The sequence below is a fragment of the Populus euphratica genome, unplaced genomic scaffold (genome assembly GCF_000495115.2).
Source record: "Populus euphratica unplaced genomic scaffold, PopEup_1.0 scaffold443.1, whole genome shotgun sequence".
Taxonomy (NCBI): domain Eukaryota; kingdom Viridiplantae; phylum Streptophyta; class Magnoliopsida; order Malpighiales; family Salicaceae; genus Populus; species Populus euphratica.
The window spans coordinates 75,910-90,701 of NW_011500327.1; the positions used below are offsets into that span (position 1 = coordinate 75,910).

The window sequence follows — 14,792 nt, forward strand, 5'->3', positions numbered from 1 at the left end:
CCTTCTGACGACTGACCAGTTAGCACAAGATCTACAAAACAAGAATGATGCTTAATTTAATAATTGGCTTCGTTTCATAAATATAGATGTCATCAGTTATGCTTTAGGATCTATATTCATCTTGTCAAAATCCACCATTCTATTCTTGTACAAATGTAGTAATTGATCACATGCATGTCGGGATGAGGGCCTCTCTTGTGGGGTGGTTTTTGTGCACTGCAGTGCAATTTCAAGCATTTGATACGCTGCAGATTCTTTGTAAGGCACGAGTGGTTTCAGTGCAGGATCGATCAACTCACGAGCACTTTCACCTTGCATTTCCGTATGTTTTTCTACCCATCTCACTATGTCCATATCGACACCAAAGGTTGCATCAGTTGGCGATTTTCCACTAACTAGTTCCATCAGCACAATACCCATGCTATAAACATCACTCTTCTCTGTTGCTTTGAACGAGTATGCATGCTCTGAAAATGCATAAAATTAGTTATGATATGGAGTAAAAGACAAACTAGAAGTAGCATAATTTTATGCAAAAGGTGCTATAATACCTGGAGCAATATAACCGTAAGAGCCCGCAAACCATGAATGCGACTCCGTATTGGAGTCATAATCCTCCTCGAGTGCCTTTGCCAGTCCAAAATCCCCTAAATGCGCCTCCATATTGGAATCAAGCAATACATTGCTAGATTTGACATCTCTATGCATGATCTTTGGTACACAATCATGGTGAAGGTACTCCACTCCCTGGGCTAATCCCACACCAATCTTTAATCTCGCCTCCCAGTCCAGGCTTTGCCTCTGCTTGTTGTTCACTGGTTGTTGATGCAGCCAATCCCACAAACTCCCATTCTCCATGTATTCATAAATCAAAAGATTACAACCCGCCCCTTTGTTGCTACAATACCCTAACAGCTTCACTAGATTCCTGTGCCTAATCCTTCCAAGTGTCTTTACTTCTCTTGCGAAGCTTTTATTAAGTAGAAACTCATCCTTCCACAAAATCTTCTTCACCGCTACAGTTTCTCCACTTTGAAATTCAGCTCTGTATATTGTTCCAGATCCACCCGAGCCAATGATGAACTCATCACTAAGATTGTTTGTCGCTTCCATAAGGTCATCCCACCTGTAGTCTCTCTTGGCAGTACCCTTCAGAAAGGGTGTTTTGCGCTGAGCTTGGGAAGAACTGGAAGAGTAAGTGCAGTTCCCTTCACTCACCCTTTTGAGGAATTCTCGCCTGCGTTTGAAGAAGAGAACAAGTCCAAATGCGAGCAGAGCAACGGCAGCTAAGGAAGTAATTGCTGAGATTATCACCACTGATAACTCACTTAGGCCTGACTGTTGATCACTTAAGATAGAGCAGCGATTAAGAGGTATTCCACAGAGCTGCAGGTTTCCTTCAAATGCTTCAGGTGGCCAGTGTGAGAATTGCTTGTCCAGTTTGCCCTGGAGTTTGTTGAACGAGAGATTAAGCTTGCCAAGACTGCTCAAGCTACCAACTTCAGGAGGGACAGCTCCAACTAGGCAATTGTGAGACAGATCAAGAGCTTCAAGTTTGGACAACGTACCAATAGAAGGTGGAATTTGACCACCGAGATTGTTGCAGCTGAGGTCTAAAATGCTTTGGAGATTCTGGAGTTGCCCAAGTTCAGAAGGTATTTCACCACCAAAACTGTTATTCGAGAGCCGAAGCTCATACAGCTTGCTCAGCTTACCCAGGGCTGGGGGGATTGATCCTGATAATTGGTTTTGATTGAGGTTGAGTACATTTAGAGATTCTAGATTACCAACCTCCACAGGAAGAGTTCCATTCAGCAAGTTAGCATCAAGGGAAAGCACCAACAATTTAGAACAATTGAATAGCTCTCGAGGAAGAGATCCTGTAAATTGATTGGAGAAGAGCTTAAGCTCCCCTAACAGTGGCAAATTTCCAAGCCATGATGGAACAGACCCATAAAGAAGGTTGTTGTTGAGATCAATGTGTGCCAATTTCTTGCACAACATCAGCTGTGCTGGTATTTGTCCTGTGAGCAAATTCCCTGACAGGTCTAACAAGGACAACTCTCGGATTTGACCGAGTGTCCATGGGATTTTGCCATTAAACCGGTTGTTCCCCAATCTAAGCCTTTCAAGAGAAGGTGAATTTCCCAACAGGGCAGGAATTTCATTCCCAAATGTATTGCTTGTGACATCAAAAGAAAGAAAAGAACTCGAGCCACATAATGCAGCGATGCCACCATTGAATCTGTTTTTAGACAGATTGATTCTGGTCAGATTTCGTAAATTGGTAAGCGAATCGGGAAGGTTACCTTCAAGGGAATTGTTGTAAAGCATTAGTTGCTCAAGAGCATGAAGAAATCCGAAAGTAGGTGGAATACCACCAGATAGGCCATTATCTGCCAAGTCTAGAATAGTTAGTTGATGACAGTTACCCAAAGTGGCGGGAATATGACCGAAAAGCTCATTTTGTCTCAAATGAAGCAGATTCAGTCCCTTCAGCCTCCCAATAGTAACAGGAATCTCTCCACTGAAATGATTTCCATAGAAATCAATCATTTGCAAGTTTGAACAATAGCCAATCTCCATAGGAATCTCCCCAGATATAAGATTATCGTATAGATACAAGACTTCAAGATTTCCAAGCATTCCAATCTCCTTAGGCAGATTGCCTAGCAAATTGTTGTGATACAATGCAAGCTCCTTCAGATTGCTTAAGTTTGCTATCAAAGGGGAAATTGAACCCACCAAGCTGTTGTTGTGGAGATAGAGATGAGTCAACTGAACGGACTCATAAATTTCATCAGGAATGGATCCATTAAGGCTGTTGTTGGACAAGTCAAGCTGCATCAGAGATGGACATAGCCTTAATTCTTTCGGAATGGGGCCAGAAAGTTGAATCTCTGACAGAATCAAGCTCTCCAAATTGGTATTGTTTGAACATAGGCTTCTTGGTATCACACCGGAAATATTGTTATTTGATAAAACCAAGAAAACAAGCTGAGCCATGCTGCCCAACTCCTCTGGAACACCTCCAGTGAGCATGTTCATTGATAAATCAAGGTTCTGAAGACTACCCATTTTTGCTAGGGACTTTGGGATTGAACCTCCAAGCTGGTTTCCCATGAAATTCAGGTAGACGAGCTGACTCATTTCCCCGAGTTGAGTCGGAATTTCTCCAGAGAGACTATTGTTTGCCAGGTTTAGTATTTGGAGATTTTGAAGACGACCCAATTCTCCAGGGATTGATCCATTTAGATTGTTGAGAGCTACAGTGAAGACAGTGAGGCTCGAACAATTCCCTAGCTCGGCAGGAATCAGTCCTTCAAGTTGGTTCTGCTGTAAAATCAAGTTCTGGACTTGGCTTAGTTGTCCGAGTTGGGATGGTATTGGGCCTGTGAGACTGCATGAGGCCAAACCAAGAGTAACTAAGTTGACAAGATTACCGAAAGAGGCAGGAACAGGTCCACTGAGTCCATTATCACCGATCCTCATTACTAAGAGACTCGTGATGGAACCGAGTTGAATTGGGATGGGGCCAGTGAGTTGATTAGAGAACAAAAGCAGAGTTTCCAATGAAGAAAGATTTGAGAGAGTGGCTGGAATGGGACCCGTGAGGCTGTTAGAAGAAAGATCAAGGTGGAGCAGGTACTTTAAACTACCGAGTGAGGGTGATATTGAGCCGGAAAGTGATGAGTCAGATAAGTTTAGACTCACAACTTGCACTGAGCCATCAACCGAGTTCAAGCCACAGGTAACTCCTGTCCATGTGCATGAATTTGGGTTGCTTTCATTCCAATCATGCAAAACTTTTTCTGGGTCTCCCTCGAATGATTTCTTCACCTCCAAAAGAACAGAGAGCTCTTGGTTTTGGCACAAAACAAAGCCAAAGGAAAAGCACACTAAAATGGCAACAAAAAGTAACAAAACTTGTTTTGGCACACCCATTTTCTATTTCTAATGACTGGATAGCGTTTGAGAAAAGCTTTTTGAGACAGACTGAAAATGGCAATATAATATATATTATCATGTTTGGTTCATCTTATGTAAGGGCGAGTGGTTTTGCTCATGTAGGCATTAAAGACAAAGAAAAAGCCTGTGTTTGTGTTGGTTATGTTGTTGGTGGATGGTCTTGGGCAAGGGAAGACGCGTGGTTTGGGCAAAGAAGGCACAGCGGCAGCCATGTAAGGGAGCTATATGCATGGTTTTTGAATTTCAAAGCAGACAGGTAATGTATTGATTGCTGAGGCTGCGTTGGAAAAGTTGGCAATCTGCAGTGTCTTTAAAATGGTTGGCAAGAAGAGATAAGAAACCGTGATGAATGAGAGGGCAGTATTTTGTCAGTCAAGTGCAACAGACGCCATAAATGACGATCGTCAAGCTGCTACAACTGAAACTAAGCTGTTGATTACAGTGTGTTGTAGGCAAGAACTGTCAAATGAAAACCGAAAGAAGAGGGCCGCAGCTGGGGCCTGGAAAAGAGATAAGGGTAATGTATCAATTGTTAGGTTGGCAGGTTTCGGTTGAATAAGAAAAGATACGGGATTCCATGGAGGTAGATACAGTGGTTACATGACCGACAAGGAGATGAGATATTCATGGGTTTGCTAGTTTTCTTGGCACAGGGTGTTTGCTCTGAATTACTTTAAACCCTGCTTAGAAAGTGAGCTGTTGAGTTACTACAAATTATATTTCCTTTTGTTTAGTTTTGGCATTATCTATTTGTACTTTGAAGCTTTACAAAGTCAATGGATACCCTCCATGAACGTAAGCAACATCACTTCCAAATTATACCCGAGTAGCTTAATTAGGACTACACGTTTGATATTGGGGTTCCAATAGATTAGCACACACACAAATTAAAAGGAAACACATGTTTACCGTATAACTTACACAATTAAAATTTTATCCAATTTTTTCTCCGTTGTGGTGGCAAATTTGTAGTTTTTGTTTTTTTAAACAAGTTTATATATATAAAAAGAAAATACATACATACATAGATATATATATATATATATATATATATTAATATTTTTATCATTTTACACTTTACTTATTCATCATCATTTTTTTATAATATTTTTTTTGTTTTTCTCTTCAAGCTTTTTTTTTGAAAAACAATTAAGATTTTCTCCATTTTTCTGACTGTAAGAACAATAGTGGTGGCAAATATCTAATTTTTGGTTTTTTAACTATAGAAATGGTACAATTGAAGTTTTCTCTAGTTTTTTCCTGTAGTGGTAACAAGTTTATAATTTTTTATTTTATTTGAAAATAACTTTTTTTAATATTTTTTTATACTTGATATTTTTATCATTTTATACTTGACTTATTCATCACCATTTTGTTTTTTATCTTTGTTTTTCTGTAATATTTTTTTAATTTTTTCTTTCTTTATATTTTTTTAGAAAAAATATTATTTTTTATTCTTTACACTTGAAATATTTATCACTTTACACTTAGCCTTTTTATACCATTATTTTTGTTCTTATTTTTATTCTTTTATAATTTGTTTGATAATTTTTTTTTGTTCTTTATACTTTTTGTTTTTTGAAAAATTCTTATACAAAGACTAAGGAAATAATGTTTCAATGTAACAATTATAGCATTATTTTATTTTTTTATTACATTAAAAATAAGTTTTAGATCTTATATATTTTTATTAATATATATGATTTTCACTATATTTTATTATATATAAGAATTGATTTTTTATTTACAGTTATATTTTTTACTCGATGTCAAAAAATATATGTTAATAACACCTATATATTAATTTATTTATATTAAAAAAATAATTATTCAACTTGTAGCTAGGCGAGTCAAATAGATGCGTTAATATTTTTTTTCACTTGTTAGCACAAGTTATTTTTAATTATTTAATTAAATATATGTATATGTTTTTTATTTATAATTCAGATTTTTATTATAAAAAACATATTTAAAAAGTTTATTTTTTTTAAATATTATTTTACCTGTAACAAAAAACACGAGTAAAATAACTAGTATTAACTAATTTTAAAAGTATATAATTATTGTTGTTACTTTTTTTATTATTAATTACACTTGTTAGTTATTATTGGGTTGGGTACCAAATCCTAGTGTTCTTTTGTGGCCTTTAATATTTATTGGCTGCATGTAACCCTGTTGCCTACTCCAAAATGCCCTGCTTAATTAATTGTTTCCCCACTCGAATTGTATATGCAAATTGGGTATTTGGGGTGTTTTTTAGGAGTAATTAATTACTCTTATTTTATTGTTTTTCACACTCTTCCTTCAATTTGTTTTGTGCAAAGCAAACAAATCCAATTCCAACCTACTTCAGCCAACCATTAATTATTGTGGTATAAAACCTTTACCATTAATTTCCCTGCATTGGGTGCTGGAAGATCGACATTTTTCTAGAAGACAGTACCCTATCATATATTATATACATAGAAAACTTGTCTCAAGTTAAAATAAAAACATTACCATATAATTTTTTTTTCAAAAAAAAAAACCCAAGTTCACAATCGGGGGATTATGAAATTCTGGAAAAAAGAAGAGGAAATCCAGCACATCTGTTGCCTTCATGCAAAGTATCTAGCTATGCCTGTTATTAATATTTTCACCATTGTTCAAAGGCGAGTGTCTATGATTAGTTCCCGAGTATGAGTTAATTACTTGTGTAATTCAACATAGCCCCAATTATTGCTTCGCCAAGGTATGATCTAGATTAAACATGTTTAGCTTCGTAAATAGTCTTCTCCGCTGACAGATGGGTGATGTACTATTCTTTCAAATCTGAAACAATAATTAATACTGATGATAATTATTATATTGACTAATTAAAAAGGAGCAAAAGAAGGTAAATATATTAATCAAACGTTGTCCGGTAGATCAGATATAATTCTGTATTATTACTTCATTCTTATCCATGCACTCATATATATAGATTAAGGATAAGAACAATAGGACCAAGAAAAAGGTACCCAAATGATTTTATAATCGTTTCGACATACAAGACAATTCTTACTGTGGATAGTGGCCGCTTACATCAAACAGGTCTTGCTGGAAGTAGGGATATATAAGAAATTATATTATATTTGCGTACTTATATATATATAAACATGATCATGTTCATGCTTCATAAACGTGAAAAAGGATCTATATATATAACATGATCATGTTTTTATCATTTTGACTTCCTGCGCATGGGAGTGAAGCTCCACTTTCCTTAAGAGTTGCAAACACCCTGCAGCATCCAAGGCTTGCTTGCTACCCTTATAGCTGCTAACCCAGCTAATTGCATCAGAATAATCCGATTCCACTCCATGGTTCAGTTAAACCATTAGTTCTTCTTTTTTATGCAATCCAGTCTCATTGTTTGCATGCTATGGATCAAATTTCGGACCATATATACGTCGAATTCGCCTTCCTAATGACTTGTTAAACAGTCTCTGATGTATTGTGTGCTGTGATGCCAAGGGCTGATCATCTTTTGTGTCTGGTGTTTCCTTTTTTCCACCTAATTAAAATGCTTTTCAGTTTTGACTGTTAAGGATCAGGACTCCTAAACATTCAGTTTCTTTCAAGATCTTTGTTGAGAATATAGCTGTTATTCTGAAGAATCACAAGATAATTAATGTTGTATGGTATCGATGATCAAAACTCCTCAATTAACGAGTAATAACATATATATATATTATAGCAACATTATTTGCCCTATGTTGCGATATTTTTTTTTACTAGAATCATATCACATGTGTCAAGCATGCAGAGAATTGATTGTGTTCAGATCACTAAATGCTTCGTCCAAGAGAATATGATTCTCTCATGCTTGTTGCAAATTTGGCATTAATCAAATAACTCTTGATTAAACACCGTAGTCATTCCCAATGTATATCTCTTCTACGCCACGGTTCTAGAAATTACAACATCATCTCATGCTTGTTGCAAATTTGGCATTAATCAAATGAATGTTTCATATTTAGTAGTGTCTTGACATATTTATTAATAGGTGCCATTGCCAAAAAAGCCAATGGAAAACTAGCATGGAAAAAAAAAACACAACTCTCTATTTACAAAAGAAAACCAAAAATGAAGAAGCAACTATGAAATATTTTCAAAAACCATGCTTGTAACTATAACTAATAAAACTTTACTTATTTGACCAATTAAAAATGCCTTTCGAACCTCTGAATAAGTTCAATCATCTGCACTGAAAGTTTCCATCATTTATCTGTAACTTTAAATTAAGCCAGGCGGTGGAGAATTATCCCAAACATTATATCCCATTCAGTAAGCTCTTTTTGAAAAATTAATTTTTTTAATTATTAATTCAATAATTTAAACTATTAGATAAAGTTTAAAAATATAATTTATATTATTTAATATATATTTTTAAGTAAAACTTGAAACTTAAACAGATCTTATATATATTGTGCTTAATTTTTATTAAATAAATAAAGATAGTGAGATTTGAACTGATAATTATTAAATTATCAAGATTTTGATACCATATTAAAAAATTATCTCAATCCAATAATTTAAATTATTAGATAAAATTTTAAAATATAATTTATATTATTATCTAATACTATCTAACTAGATTTACTAACAAAATACCAAAACCAACATGAGAGTTGCTATGTGCTAAATTTTTCCTTCGACAAGGAAGTAACACTCAAAAAATAGTTATTTTGTTCTAGGCATTCATAATAGTAAGTCCTAACCATATCAGCAGTTCCACAATTTCCAAACCACAAAACAGTGTAGAAAAAGATGATCCACAGATTCTATATATTTCTTCAGCACAAAATGGACAAAATTGCTTCCTCTAAATGCATTAGATGTCTTCTAGCAATAAACTCCTTGGTACAGATTCTTCCATGAAGTAAAATCAAATAAATACATTAAATTTTGAAGGAAGTATTCCTTTCCATAATCAATTAGATGGAGATGAAGAAATACCCACGTAATAAATTCTATCAATGAAGTTGTTGCACGATTTGACAGGATAAGCACCATTTCTTTTTGGTACGTTTCCAACGTTTGGAATCATCTATATTCTACTTCAACTTAATTCCTTGAATCAGATCAAGAAGACATTATTACAGCTCCAACTCTGCAGGCCTAATGTTTCTCTTCCAAGTTAAGTTCCAACACCAAGAGTCATTATTCGAATCACTCATGTTTGAAATATGTGATCTGCAGTGACATCATAAAACTACGGAAATTGAAGCTTTAGAGCCCCATTTTCTTGCCAAGAATTCGTCCAAAACTGAACCTTTTTCTCATTGCCGACTGTGTAGTACAAATAATATTTCAAAGATGGTGAGACTTGCTCTTCATTATGGATGATAGAACATATACCGGACCGTGTGTTTGAAAGCGATTGATTGAAATTAGGAAGTCTTTGTAAGAAATAGGTTGATACTTTCTGATAATATATAATATCCTACCATCCTTCCCTATTTTAATCACCCAGCATAACCATTTGAATAGTAAAGCTCTGATTGAAATCTGCATTCCTACTATGAAAATTGTTTGATGGAGACTAATAATACTAGGCATAAGAGTTTTCAACATGGATGAGAGCAATTTTGCCACAATTTTATACAATCCATGCACTGGACTAATAGGTCTATACTTTGAAAATCCAGTGGGTACCTTAGTTTTCAGAAATAAAGCCACGTATATAAGAAGTTTTAACGCCCTTTGGAAGCTTACCGAGCCTTCAGAATTCATTAACTAGCTGGACTCTTTCCATTCCAATTAAGCTATATTCTTTCTGATAGAAAGCAAAAGTAGAGTCATGTGGTCTCGGAGCCTTTGACCCAGCTTGTTTTACTTCCTTTAAAGTAGCATCCAGCTCCAGCCATATAGATTGATACGAAGTCAGTGTCTTGAATACTATGACCCCCCTTATGGCCCCTTGTGACGGTAATTTAGTAAAAATCTTGGAGTAGAATGAGAAAGTTAGGTAAAAATCTTGGAGTAGAATGAGACAGCAACATATGGGGTGTTAGAACGTGGTTTTTTTAGATGTTTTTTAAAATTATTTTTAGTTTGAAAAGTATTAAATTAATTTTTTTAGTGGTTTTTATAATTTAAATGTATTGATATTAAAAATAAAAAAATTCAAAAAAATTATTTTAATATATTTTTAAACAATAAAAACTATATTAAAAAAACACCTACATTATAATCCCAATTTTTATTTTTATTTTTGGGCAGCAGCATATTAGCATGTTTGGGTGTACTTTTGCTTTGCTTAAATGCAATTTTTTTAAATTGATAATTTTTAATGGTTATAAATTATTTTAATATATTAACATAAAAAATAAAATAAATTGTAAAAAATTATTTTAATATTTTTTAAATAAAAAAATATCTTAAAATATTCTAAACACAGCATCCCAATTCTAAACACAGCCTAATATCCTGTGATGGGGTATGCACTTGATTAATCTGGTCAGTGAAATCATTTAATTTTTCTACTAGAATAATATATTGAGTTGCTATTATATTATATATGCACTAAACTCACTCAGAGGAGGAACACAGTAATTTCCAAAGCAGTGACATTTCAAATTTATGTTACAAGAACTCATAATGTGAACGAGGCGTTGGATTTTTTCGGGTGGTGACCATGGGTGAGATTGACGGTTTGGAATATTGCCAGGAGACCATGAGAACATTTTGAAAGTTTTATTTGAGTGAAATATCATCTTTAATGATCAACATTGATTATTACTAGATTTCTTTTCTTCCTTTTCCTTGGAAAACTCATACGCTTTTGACCGGCTAATTCAGCATTATTGAGTTGGAAACTCCGATGATCATGAAACAAAAATGCTTTATTTAAAAGAGAAAATAAAAGTCTTTATCGGAATGAGAGAATAAAAAAATGATATTTTAATTAAAAAAATTTGTAATCACGTTGATGATGTAATTACTTTTATCTTATGTGTAAGCAAATTAACAACTCGTTTATTTCTATGTTAAAAGTTTCTTATTGAAAAAAGTTAATATTTTTAATTTTTAATTTTTTATGCTTTTAAATATTTTAATATGTTAATATTAAAAATAATTTTTAAAAAAAATATTATTTAAAAATATTAAACTCATACGCTTTTGACCGGCTAATTCAGCATTATTGAGTTGGAAACTCCGATGATCATGAAACAAAAATGCTTTATTTAAAAGAGAAAATAAAAGTCTTTATCGGAATGAGAGAATAAAAAATGATATTTTAATTAAAAAAATTTGTAATCATGTTGATGATGTAATTACTTTTATCTTATGTGTACCTGTTTATTTCTATGTTTTAAAAGTTTTTTATCGAAAAAATTAATATTTTTAATTTTTAATTATTTTTGTGTTTTTAAATATTTTAATATGTTGATATTAAAAATATATTATTTAGATATATTTTTAAATAAAAATATTTTTAACAATAATCATTATTACCCTTTTGAAGACCTGGTAGCATTGATTAGTTAATCACATCACAATGACGATTTTTCTTTGTTTCTTTAGCCTGAAAGATTTTTCTAATCGGATTTCCTTGCCATCTGGTCAGATCACCGTATGGTTCAGGTCTTGTCATGGGCCATTTATCCAAGGTTTCTATCCCACGGCAAGGTATAGTTTGATCATTGAATTTGAAAGGTAATATCAGACCAAATTGTCAAAGAAAACATCCATTTTGTCAAAAATGAATGACAAGAATATCTAGTGTACACGTCCAACCTGCGGAGCAATCTTATTGAACTTGTCTACTATTTCAGGTATCATGTAATTTCTGACTTAAAAGCTCACCCGGCCCCGCCCTTGGCTTGTACCTTAGAGTTGCTGCTCCCTATAATTGATCGATCTGTTTGCTTGGATTCCACAGTTCACATGATGGGTGACTGTTCAAGGTGGAGACTAGCGTTGGACAACGCGTCACTGTGACTTTTAAGGGTTTCGAAGAATGGTAACTGCTGTAAACCTTTCTTATTTGTAGAAACATTATCAAAGAAAATATCCTTTAAGAGCAATTCGATTTGGTTTGGTAAACAAGGACTCAATGGTATTTTTTTTTTTATTAATATTGATATTCAAATCAATTTATATGTATTTTAATTAATTTTATAAATTTTAAAATTAATAATTATATAAATTTTTATTAATCCTGAAATTTATAAAATCAAACATAAAACTTTCGATGTTGCTTATGTTGCTTGGCATGGCACAACCATGATAAAACTTTCGATGTGGCGTATGTTGCTTGGTATGGCACAACCATGACTCTTCATGGTTTCACGTTCACTCAGCTAAGTTTAGAAGACTTTGTACCTGCCATTGCTAATTAACCACAGAGATTTCATATCAAAAGCTGAAAGCACGTAGTGTTCGACGAGCTATAGCTAGCTGGTCGATCTACTTAATATTGGAACAGCGTGATTAGGTTGGGAGCTTCTCTTTATTGAATTATCGAAGTTAAAAATTGTACTGAATCGGAAGTTGTCGCTGGGACAAGTGAAAATCAACAGAAGATGAATCGGAAAAGGCAACTAGAAGATAAATCATTCATGGCTACACAAGAAAACGATAAAAGGGAAATTTTTGAACTTCGATATTTTTATTAAAAATATTATGTTTAGGGGTGTAAAGTTTTAGAGTTGTAATGGTAAAAAAAGGTCTTTCTCATTATCGCTACAGATCAGTATTACAAGAGATATATAATATAAGTGTAACAGGAGTTTAAAACTCCAGTTTACATTTAAATATACTACAATTATGGCACCTCTCTAAGATCAAATCTAGACTTCTTTTATCGTATCATCATTGACTTGGCTCTAGCAGTTCTGTCTTTAAATTGATCTTCATACGCCCCCATAATTGTAAGGGAATATAGCTTACCTTAAGATTGGTCTCAGAAGATTAAACCGTGTATCAATCAATAGTTTGACAAACAAATCTGCAAGTTGATCTTTACTTGAAAAAAATTTAACTTGAAGATAGCTGTTCATCTCGTACAAAGTGGAAGTCGATCTTAATATATTTTGTGTGTGAATGAAACAAGATAAATAGGTTGCATCTATGTTGTCACACCGCAATATTGGTGTTGAAGAAACATTAATGCATAACTCAGTCAATAGTACGTTAAACCATTGAATCTTTATTGCAGCATTTGCTAGTGATTTATATACCCAGTCTCTGCACTGCTTCTGGCAACTATTTTTTATGTTTACATCTCTAAGAGATTAAGTTATGGCCAAAAAATACACAATATAATCCTCCAGATCTTTTGTCATCAAGATCTCCTCCCCAGTCAACATCCGAAAAGCCATGAAATGAAAATTGCTTAATATGTCCCTTTGGACGTGCATCCCTGTCCAATTCTAGTATCTATGTCCGAGCCTATTGATTTTAATTAAATTCTACCTTTACTTAATGGCATTAAATTAATTGTTTAATTTTTTTTGGTTCTTTATAGGGTTGTGATGGAAGTGAGAGAAGAGCAGAGGCAAGCAAGTCTCTTAGAAGGTTTGAAGTAATTGATGCTATCAAAGCTGAGATAGAGGAAGAGTGCCCAGGAACTGTATCGTGTGCTGACATTCGTGCCGCAGCCTCCGGAGATGCTATCGTTCTTCTTGGCGGTCCATACAAGTGTCTGGGCTACATGCAGTTCTGTTGATAAAGATGCTGATTTATTAGTGCCAGGGGGCGGGGAAACATCACCACCTTGAATGAATTCTACCAATCTAAGGGTTTGAATGTGCTTGATTTGGTCATTCTTTCAGGAGAACCAGTTAGCGGAACATAATTATTGCCTTATTGGTGTTTAACTAAGAAATCAAGAACCAAATGTGGATATGGATTTATAGTAATTGTATGTTGATGCTTCGTTTTGTCTTCGGCAGGGGTCCATACAATTGGCTGGGCTCCATGCAGTTCAGCACAGCATACGCTGTAAAACTAGGCAGGAATCGGCAGAACAGATGAATCCCTTGATTATAGATACGCAAACTTCTTGGCAAAAAAAGAATGAAGACGGGCCTTTGAGTATGTTGATCGAGATGAGTAAAACTATGCAGGAATCGGCAGACCAGATGAATCCCTTGATTATAGATACGCCCACATCTTGGCAAAAAAGGAATGCGGACGGGCCTTTGAGTATGTTGATCGAGATGCTAGAACCACACGAGGCTTTTGTCCACTGGTCAATCCCTATATTCTTGATCCAAGGACTTCTCCAATTGTTGATGCGTTGGCTGGTGGACCAGAGTTCTTCAATCACCAATTTGCAGTGTCCCTGACAAAGCTCGGCAATATTTTAGTCCCTACAGTTCATGACGGAGGCGAAATTCGAACTAAATGCTATTCTGTCAACTCTAATTACCGAAAGACTTTGTTTCTGTAATGAAAAAGTTTTCTGAGTTTAATTTGTTCTCTTTAATTTCCATGTTTTGATATTTTTTTAAATGGTTTTTTCTTTTTTCTATGTAACAATTTCCAATCTAAAAACAAGAGGGCCAGGAAATAATTAAGGTTTAAACAAGATTTAATTGGAATCTGAATCGGGATCCATAGCAAAGTTTATGGTATCACTAATTGAATATCTTATGAAACGGTGAATTGATACAGATGCAAGACGAAGTTCTGTACTAGGCTCCGAGCAGTTTTAACTGGCCTAGCATGTTCAAAACTTGTCGAGGATCAGCCCATCCTTTGTTTGATCTTTATTCATTATTATTGTTATTATTATTATTTTACAGTGGAATTATGCTCTTTCTTGATTGTGTTCAGCAATTTTTTTTTTT

General features: G+C 34.2%; 1 protein-coding gene and 1 pseudogene across 1 annotated transcript; one reads left to right on the forward strand and one right to left on the reverse strand.

Moving 5' to 3' along the window:
• Positions 1 to 36: 36 nt before the first annotated feature.
• LOC105113661 (LRR receptor-like serine/threonine-protein kinase GSO1) lies at positions 37 to 4,671 on the reverse strand. The gene is made up of 2 exons (XM_011009917.1): positions 552 to 4,671; positions 37 to 467 (listed from the first exon to the last, which is right to left on the reverse strand). The coding sequence occupies exons 1-2, from the start codon at positions 3,943 to 3,945 to the stop codon at positions 97 to 99; spliced, it is 3,765 nt and encodes a 1,254-aa protein (XP_011008219.1). The 5' UTR covers positions 3,946 to 4,671; the 3' UTR covers positions 37 to 96.
• LOC105113676 (peroxidase 7-like) lies at positions 4,315 to 14,392 on the forward strand (annotated as a pseudogene).
• The last annotated feature ends 400 nt before the right edge of the window (positions 14,393 to 14,792 follow it).

What these genes read in the sequence shown, in the direction of transcription:
- LOC105113661 (XM_011009917.1), bottom strand. Translation starts at nt 3,945, where the DNA reads ATGGGTGTGCCAAAACAAGTTTTGTTACTTTTTGTTGCCATTTTAGTG. An exon ending in TTACGGTTATATTGCTCCAG is followed by an intron (nt 468 to 551) that starts GTATTATAGCAC and finishes ATGCATTTTCAG; the next exon opens with AGCATGCATACTCGTTCAAA.